At 37.2% G+C, this 9737-nt stretch overlaps 1 protein-coding gene across 2 annotated transcripts in view; it reads left to right on the forward strand.

The window, feature by feature from the left end:
- The window catches only part of si:dkey-174m14.3 (uncharacterized protein LOC563117 homolog), a 57753-nt gene that overhangs the window by 44789 nt on the left and 3227 nt on the right, over positions 1-9737 (forward strand). For both annotated transcript variants that reach the window (XM_050058319.1, XM_050058318.1), the window contains 2 exons: positions 1849-1956; positions 2320-2400. In XM_050058319.1, the coding sequence (XP_049914276.1) occupies positions 1849-1956; positions 2320-2400 (189 nt within the window). The remainder of the gene's footprint in view (positions 1-1848; positions 1957-2319; positions 2401-9737) is intronic.

Raw genomic sequence — 9737 nt, forward strand, 5'->3', positions numbered from 1 at the left:
TTAAAATCTTGAGATTCTGGATGTTTGTTTGGTTGATTAGTTTCAGGTCTGCACTGAGTATTATGAGGCTTTGAAGCTTAATTCATAACATCAACATTCAAATTCTTAATCAACATTTGAAAGCTGTGCAGCTTTTTTTGTCGTATATTCACTCTGTTTTAACCTGTTTTTTCTGCATAGTTGCAGATAAAGTTTGGCGACACTAGCAACGCATTCTCAGTCCGACTTCGTCACATATTGACGTTTTGGTCACGTCCACATACGATGTGCAAGGTACCCTGGGTGCGTTGGAAGTTCTGCCTGTTACATGCATTGTCTTCTTTCAAAATAGACTTCTGTTTTCACAGGAAATTTAACGTTTACATACAGTCTCTTTCAAAATAAACGCAAGACGTCCGTTCAACACTGTGAATTGACATTTTCTTTCCTTTAGCAACAAACGCACATAGTTGGGTTTAGGAAAAAAGAACAGGGTTTGGCTTTGGAATCTAACAGGACGCAAACACCGCTCTCTCGGGTGAAAGTTTGTTGGACCCATCCACCACACCTCCCGCCCTCCCGCCCCACTGGGACGTTTGCCGCCTTAACTTTAATCCTTGTCCCGCCACGTTTCCCCCTGACACTCCCGGGCACTGTTAAACTACAGTATAATGTCAACCAGCTGCGTATCATGCCAACGTTAAAGGACGCCTTTTTCTTTTGGTTTCTGACACCGCAAGTTACTGCCCTAGCGCCAGATTTCGACAACTTCGGAGTGAGACTTTGCTCACACTAGTGGTAGATTACAGTGGTAGCTATGTATTGTTTCCAACTCGTGACCCAAACATTTCCAATAACATGTTGTAAAATTTGTTGAAAAAAGATGTTTTTATCAAAGGAAATACTCTGCTTGAATCAACATTTGTTGGCATTTAGTCTTTCAAGGGGGGTGACATCATAAAATATGACGACAGACATTTGAAGCTTCATTTGAAAACCTCAATAGAAGCTTTGAATGTAAAAAAAAAAAAGATATTTGGTACAGCCTTAATTAGTTTTTTGAGTTTTGGTTTTGTGTTTAATTGCCTGAATCTTTGTCAGTGAATCCTGTTTTATTTTGGGGGGACAGTGCCTTAAAGGAATACTTATCCCACAAAATGACCATTTGTATATAGTGTGTCTGTATGCTGTGTTTCCTGTTTGTTTTTCTTGCATTCCTCCACAGAGAATCTCCGGACATCTTGATTTATTGATTGATTCATAGGAGACCACGTTTAACAACAGCAAAACCATATCAAAACATCTCATTACAAACTTTTACACAACTCCTGCAGTTCAGACATGTTGCATTTTCACTACAACATTACTATTTATGACTGAACTGAAAATCAAACTTATCTATGCTCTCTTCAAAGCCAGAATTGTTAGCAAAAATGCATATGTTTGGAAAGAACTGAGCATACGACTGGATAAATAAAACTTGAATTATACTGCACGAGTTGTGTGAGAGTTAAACAGATGTTTTCATTTAGTTTTGCTGTTGTTAAAGGTGGTCTCTAATCAATAATGATAATAAATCAATGTCAATGATTTTCAATGCAGTTTTCAATAGAGGCATGTGAGAAAAAAAACTTTTCATCATGAATTTAGCACTAATGGTCATTTTGTGGCTGAGGTATTCCTTTAAGGGACAAAATATCAATAATGAACCTGGACATAGACGATGCATGGCAAACTCACTGTGTTGTCGGTTACTGTGATGGAATTAAATTGATTAAACATATTTAAAAAGTGGATGGTTGTTGTGTAAACTGAAACTTTGCAAATCAATGTGAAAATCTAATTCTGAAACCGCTCCCTTGTGGTCAGTCTCAGCACCATGACGATGAGAAGCGAGCGCTGAGCAGAGAGATCATCGTCCTCAACAACCACCTGATGGAGGCAAAGCTCACCATCGAGAAGCTACAAGAAGATAATGTAGGAGCCTCCTTTCATCTCTAGAGAATAAAATGAAACACTTCACCTTGTTCACCTGCCTTAAGCAAAAATGGTCATTCATAATTTCAATTAGACATGTTTTCCTTATTATAACATGATACTTTCTAGATCTTTTATTTTTTAGAGACGCTTTAATTTAACCTCCATAATCCTGCACAGAAGCAAAGAAAAAGTGGGTGGTGTTTGCAGCCATCAACAATCTGAGTTTTTTGGTCTCAAAGCAAAGCAGGGAAAGAAACTTAAGGGGTAAAATAATCAGTGGGGATAATGAAAATACTCACCACCACTTGTGAATATTCATCCCTAAATGTTATTTCTTGTCTTCTAATTGTGTCTCCATAGGACATGTACAGGAAGGACTGTAACCTGGCTGCTCAGCTTCTCCAGTGCAACAAATCTCTTTACAGGGCGCAGCTCTCTGAGGTGAGACCTGCACTGACTTTACATGTCACTCAGTCTTCTTATCAGGCTTATTTTTGTTGTGCTGAATTTAGTGAACATTTTTTAGGCGTGATCTTATCCCTACTCGTCTTTGGCAGAAGCTCGGTCGTTACTAAAATGACACCAGGGGCAGCTTTTTGCATTGTATCTTGACGCAGAGGGGGTCGGCAGTTGGGTTCAGGCAACAAAACTACTTGGTTGTGGTTAGGATTATATTGTGGTAGATGTTAGTCATGTGAGGTGACTTACATAAGGGGTTGGCGATTAGGTTTAGACAATGAAACCAGCAGATTGAAAGGTGCCAGTGTGTCGCTACAAAATACCCAGCTTTTGGTGGTACAAACGCCACAACTGATGTTATTTGTTGGTCTTGAACACAGTTTTCTAGGTCAAAGTTTGGTGTTTGTGTAGCAACACAAATGCAAAAAGGTGGTGGTGTGTCGCTTCAGAACACCTGGCTTTGGGTGGCACAAACGCTCTAGGAGTGAGACCAAGCTGAAAGACGTTTTTTTTAATTTGATCAAGATTTCAGTCACATCAGATCCCTAGAAGTTTAAATTTAACAGTAGAATACATTTACATGTTTACTTCTCAAAAGTCACAAGCATCCAAAGGTTATGTTTTTGCCCTGAAGTTTGGACTGAATTTCCAGATATAACGTTAGCCAGGTAAAAGGTTTGGTGAAATAGCCGTGATGTGTGAAGGGAGAGATGTGAGTGAGGTGTTTCTTGAACAGCACTGGGGTGAATTTTCAGCTCATGACATAAAGACGGGCAAAGAAATGTGCTGTCTCCACTATAACTGAAGGTCATCTTGTCCTTTGTGAGGCAGGAGCGATAAGAGACAAGACGTGGTGGAGCGATGACTGCTGTAGGTCACTGCAGGAAGGCCGGAGATTAAAGAAGTAGAGCTGTGGGTTGGTTTTTTTTTGGCTAAATAACCTTCGACTGACAGAAGTGAAAGAGGTTTGGAAAAGTTAGTGGCTTATATAACACAGCTTAACATGCTACCTGGAAAAAGGTAAAGTCTAGATTGACATATGATCATTTATGAACAATTGTTATGCTTCGACAGCCATTATTTATATGCTCACGGATGAATGAAAAATCATATATACTATGTATTAAATTTGCTATTCAGGTGTGGTTTTTTGTTCTTTTATATTTACCTAAACTACTAAAATTATGCTTCATTATACTACATGTAAATAATGTAAATATTATTATTATATTACTAATTATTATAACGTTATTTTCATTCATTTAGTGTGACATTATTATTGTTATTTGTAATATTTACAAAATAATAGTAACAGTCTCAAAAATCAGAGGCAAATTCAACAGTCACTTTTACTTTTTTAGGTTTAAAGTTCATTCTAAAAACTGTTACTGAGCTTTTCATGAAATATATATTTTCCTCTCGTACATTAGTTAATTTATTGTAGATCAAAAGAAAAGAGAGACATATTTAAAATTCACAAATTGTAAACATAAACATAAAAAGTAACTACGTACATTTTCTGTAGTTCTGTGCTTACATACCATTTTTAGGTACTTTATTTCTTTTATTTGCAAGTTTATACTTTCACTCCCCTTCATTTCTGAGAGAAAAATTCCTACTCGACTATATTTATTTGACAGTCGTATTTACTAGTTCCTTCTCATAGAGAGTATAATTAACAAATAAATTATGAAGTATTATTATAATAGATTAAGCAACCTGGCAGTTTATAAATTTGTTAAAATAGTCCACCTTTACCAGCTGCCACATTAAAGTGATGCTTACACATAAATACAATCAATAATCATATGTAAAAAAAATGATACAATCATATGATAGACATTATTCTGAAATGAGCCATTCTGTATAATGAGTACTTTGGTACTTAACGTACAGTATGATACTACTGCTTTTGTTCGTTTGTACGTTTTTGCAGGACTTTTGCTTGTAACTAAATATTCCCACACTGTTTTATTTATTGTTTTATTGCTTGTTTACTTAAAGGTCCCATACTACAAAAAGTCAGATTTTCTTGTCTTTTTTTAAATTATAAATGCTGTATAAATACTGTGAAAGTATCAAAATACTCAATCCACATAGAAATGCACACAGATCGTATTGAGGAACTGTGTCTTTAAACGAGCCGTCAGGACTTGGACTTGTGAAATTGTGATGTCACAGCTATACTATATAAAGGTAGAAACTACTGCTGCTGCAGTGTCATAACAGTCCAGAGACACTGCGAGTACAGATGTGAAAGACCTGGTAAACACTGACCAATCAGAGTAGACTGGGCTTTTTCGGGAGGGGGGGCTTAACCCCATCAGAGACCCCGTCCATTCTAATGGACACATCTTTTCTAGGATGTTTAGATCTATGATTACTGTCATCTGACTCCGCCCACATGCACAAACTTATTTGTTGGAATGTCTATAAGCCAATCACAGTGTCCCACCTCATCTAAAATGGACTGCAGTAGAGCCAGGCCCCTTTTTTAACAAGCATGCCCAACCATGAGGCAGGGAGGAAGCGCAAGGCACGTTTCAGTCAAAATCAATAATCTCATATTAAAAAAAAAAACATCTGTTAAGATCATTTATTGCAATTTTTACTATTGGGTGATTTCTGCGTTAAGATCTCTTGGCTAATTATTTATGAGTACATTTATGGTACAAATCCACCATTACTAATAATATATAGTTTTTGTCAGGGTGTTTTTTAACTTTCTTTTTATTTTTTAAATGCTGTGTTACCATATCCTTTGTCAGTGCAGATCAGTATATAAGCAGTGAGAGAAAGAAAACCTACAAAAATAAATAAGTAAGTAAATAAAACAAATACATAAATAAAGATAATAAATAAATAAAAAGACCTTCGCCCACACATAAAAAGGGAAGGTTGCAGAAAAGGATCGTGTATCACAAATAAAGTCTCTCACCCTCATATTCATTTCTATCAACTTCTATTCTATTTCTGTCCATTTCCAAAGGGCAGCTATGAAAAAGGGGATAAAACAACTATAACAGCCACTAACTGTATACAACCAGAAAGACTAAAAGGGTGCTTGTTTTTTTAACATTTAAGGATGTAAGCATGTGTGAACCTGACAGTGATAATTTGGATAAGTAAAATACTTCTTGCACCACTGACATAAATCACGTCTTGCTTTCATTCTCATTAAGTTCTTTGGGAACTGAACTGAAATTAAATGCAGGCTTGGATATGTAAAGTAACCCGTCAGTGAGTCTAAAGTAATCCAGGGCTCTCAAGTCTTTCTCCTCCCGTCACTCAACATGCAGCTATGTCAGAGTGTAATTATAATGCACCGGGTTTAGCAATCATGTAATTGTGTGACAATGATTGAGCATGAAACACAACGGAAACTACTTGGACGCAAATTGTGCACAAATGCGAGGGACAGCTAACTGTTTAAAGAGCTAAAACAGCATGTGGCAAAAATGTAAATTGAAAGCTGTCGCTGCTTGGGAAAAGAAATGCATGTTGGTATGAGTGTTATAACACCAGGCCAGCTTGGCGCCGCTGTCCGCTGCATCAGCCCTGGGCCTTGTGCCTCGGCCATGTGACGAGGGTGGCTTTTAAAGCTGGCGAGTGTCCATGAGGTGAAAAAATGCCTCTGCACATTCCTTCACATATGGCTGAATGGAAATATCAATGCAAACTGCATTTGGTTGCATAAGACTCATAAAATACCCCCCTACACACAAACACACGCACAACCTGGCTGTACACAGTATAGGGTTTGTTATAGAGTGAAAAACTGTTATGCAGGCTTACAGCCAAACATAATGGGGGTCAGAGGCTATACATGCACTCTCTGTATGTCCACCGGTCTCCTGTGGGTGGGAGCTAATCGAAAGCATATTGATGAATGGTGCTGCAGCATTTTGAAGAGCACAGTGGCTCTTCAGCGCCTACTGAAGTGCTTCAGTCGTTTGTTTTGCTGCAAAACAACCACGGGGAGGGTATGAAATGATTGGGCTCGCATTTCTGAACGCCACATAAAAGCGATCCTGCTCAAAACAAGCCCATATTTAAAAAAAACGTGTGGACAGTAATTAAGTGGCATTTAGTTTGGTTCAAGTCGTAATAAAACTGTTATGATTAAAGTGTCTTTTCATGTTAGTCTTTTCTCTATCTTACAAAGTTATAATTAGCTTGCCTCTCATTGCCAATTAGAACAACTGACTAGATTCGTGTTGATGATGTGCTGCAGTTGGCTTAATGCTTGTTGCTATGGAGAGGCACAGATAGTGGATGGAGGCTTTTTTTTTATTGAGAAATGCTTGGAATAGAGCAATGTCTTTCTTTTCCTGAGGAAGGCGACTCAGTTCAGCTTCCTTTCCACATGTATTTTTCTCTTTTGTTACGGCGCTTGTCCCTGAAAATACACAATTATCTCAGTCAGGTCAGGTGAATGTACGTGTTTATCATCTACTATACTGTGTGACATACATGCTGCAGAGCACAGACACACAACCTGCAGCATATTTAATTCAGAAAGTACACTGTAGTATGAGCTAGATATCTTTCTACAAATACACACTCATTGAGTATTAATGCAGCACAGAGTTCTCATGTCGTGGCCCATTTACAGTTTGTGATTCGGATCAATCCTAAAGGGAGGTCCTAGACTGCAGTCGACCAAAGACAACCTGCAGCAAAGTCAGAGATTTAAAACCAGTTTTACACAGTGTGACTGTTGCTACAACCCACATCTCCAAACCGACCAATCAGAAGAAAAGATTCACAAACCAAAATGATGGAGGTAAAATGAAAAGATTATTTTTACCAAGCAATACGAAAAACACAAAAGCAGCTTGACTGAAAAAGAAAATGAACAACAAAGAAACCAGACACAAGACATGAGCACACTGATAGCAGCGAGGCAAAAGTAAATAGAAATATCAGTATACAATTTTTTAGTTTTCTGTTCATCTTATCATAAACTGGAGACTTGTAAGGAAAAGAAAATCTATCAACTAGAAATACATACAGTAGCAAGAAGAACCACTGGGACATTTACCACAGGTGGGACCAAGTCATTGTTTTGCAAGTCACAAGTAAGTCTCAAGTCTTTGCACTCAAGTCAAGTCAAGATAGTCAAGTGCCAACTGAAATCCCAAGCCCTTAACAATGAGTTTTGAGTCCCAAACAAGTCATAATGCGCTCTTCATCAGATGTAATGCTAATTTAACAAGAGAGTAACAACGTTAGCTAAACATTAGCTTGTTAACTATGCTAATATTAGCGTTGACTTAAAGTTCTTTGTGCAACTTTAAATGTTGTGAAGGGAGAATAATTACATACACACCATGTAGGTGCAGAGCTATCACAAAACAGCGTACATGAAGGAAAGAAGTCACATCTGCAGGCTTCCTCCATGCCACAGAAGTATTACATGTAGAGGTCTGAATCAAGAGTATGAGATCAAGCATTTCTTCTAAAATAAATAATGGTGGTTGTATCACAGTGGCTCTGTGTGTTTGACATACATATCTGTAAAAATGAAAATTGTTTTTTTTTTTTCCTTATTGGAATTTTACCTCTTTTTAAAAAGGGTGTTTCAGATCCAACTTCTGTACATGTATTAAAGATTTCTTCTGTTTTGCCTCTATTTTATTACATTTTGAACACAGATGATGTGGACTGATATATGAGATGATGAATTTTAGTATAATGTTTTATAAATTAAGATATTTGTTTGATATTTTGCAGTATGGCCTTTGTATTACTAATTTTTCCCATTTATTGTCAATTGTTCTAGCACTCTGTAGTGGTTTAAATCAGTGGTTCCCAACTGGTGGGTCGAGGCCCAAAAGTGGGTCGCGTGTCCATTCTAAATGGACCACAAGTGACTCACAAACATGTCAAGTTTGTTAAAAAAAAAGTTCATTTTAACAATTTTAACAATTTTTGGTGCAAACCTTTTATTTTGAAGTGCCATTTCCTGCTGTAGAGTGAGTAACAAACAGACAGCTACATGACATAGACAGCAAACGAGCTCAACAACATGGCCCAACGTAGTTATGACACTGAATATAATAACTGTGTGGACCTTGAACTAATGACTAAAGAGAACTCTGGACACTGTGGCTGGACCAGTTGGGAACCACTAGTTTAGATGGTAAACCTGCTATCGTAGAGCTTGTCACCTGGTGGTGAACATTATGCATAAATACAACTTTTCAAGCATTTTGATCTGATGAAGATCCAAGAAGGACCGAAACAATATCTTAACTTTAAAGGTTGAATAAAGTTGTAAGTTGTTGCATCCGTGAATGTAAATTTTTGACCTGTATGCTCTGCAAACTACAGTTCGGTTTTTGTACACAAACAAAATTATTTTAATCATTTTTTCAACTGACGCTCAGTAACAATAATGTTAGTTTTTCATTGTTCTCTCCTGCGACTTGGTTTGATGCAGTCAGACTGGTTCAAACCAAAGTGGATCTGGGGAAAGTGTCAAGTATTTTCAAGTCAAAAGGCTCAAGTCCAAGTGACATCAGGAGTCACTGGTGTAAGAGTCCGAGTCAGGTTGCAGGTCTTTTTTAATTTTGTCAAGACAAGTGTGAAGTCATTAAATCTTTGATCTTTTTTTTTTTTTTTTTTTTTGGTTTTGTAGTACACTTCATTGTTTCAGTTACTTTATTTTTTTATTCTAAATTCTAGTTTTTATTTTTGTTTCAGTTAACGTTAATTATAGTTAAATAGAATAACCATGGTTCACACCTGTGTTTTTTTTACCCAGTATAATGAGAAAAATTATAAGATCCAGCAAGTGAGAAGTGAAAAAGATATTTGTGGAACTCTGGCAAAGAGGAAAGGCTTCTAGAGTTTCATTTTCATGACGTGTCTCTGCTTTCATACACTTTTTTTCCATCAACATTGTAGTGCGAAAATTCACCACCTGTTCACTGCACAATCTGACAGTCTGGTAAATTGATATCTTACAGTGTGACACAGATTGGAACCAATATTTTATTAGATCCATCACTCAGTGTGGGATGCAGTAAACATCAATCAATCAATCAATTTTATTTATAAAGCCCAATATCACAAATCACAATTTGCCTCACAGGGCTTTACAGCATACGACATCCCTCTGTCCTTATGACCCTCACAACAGATAAGGAAAAACTCCCCAAAAAAACCCTTTAACGGGGGAAAAAAAACGGTAGAAACCTCAGGAAGAGCAACTGAGGAGGGATCCCTCTTCCAGGACGGACAGACGTGCAATAGATGTCATACAGAACAGATCAGCATAATAAATTAACAGTAATCCATATGACACAATGAGA

Source organism: Epinephelus moara, chromosome 12 (assembly GCF_006386435.1).
Source record: "Epinephelus moara isolate mb chromosome 12, YSFRI_EMoa_1.0, whole genome shotgun sequence".
Lineage (NCBI taxonomy): Eukaryota > Metazoa > Chordata > Actinopteri > Perciformes > Serranidae > Epinephelus > Epinephelus moara.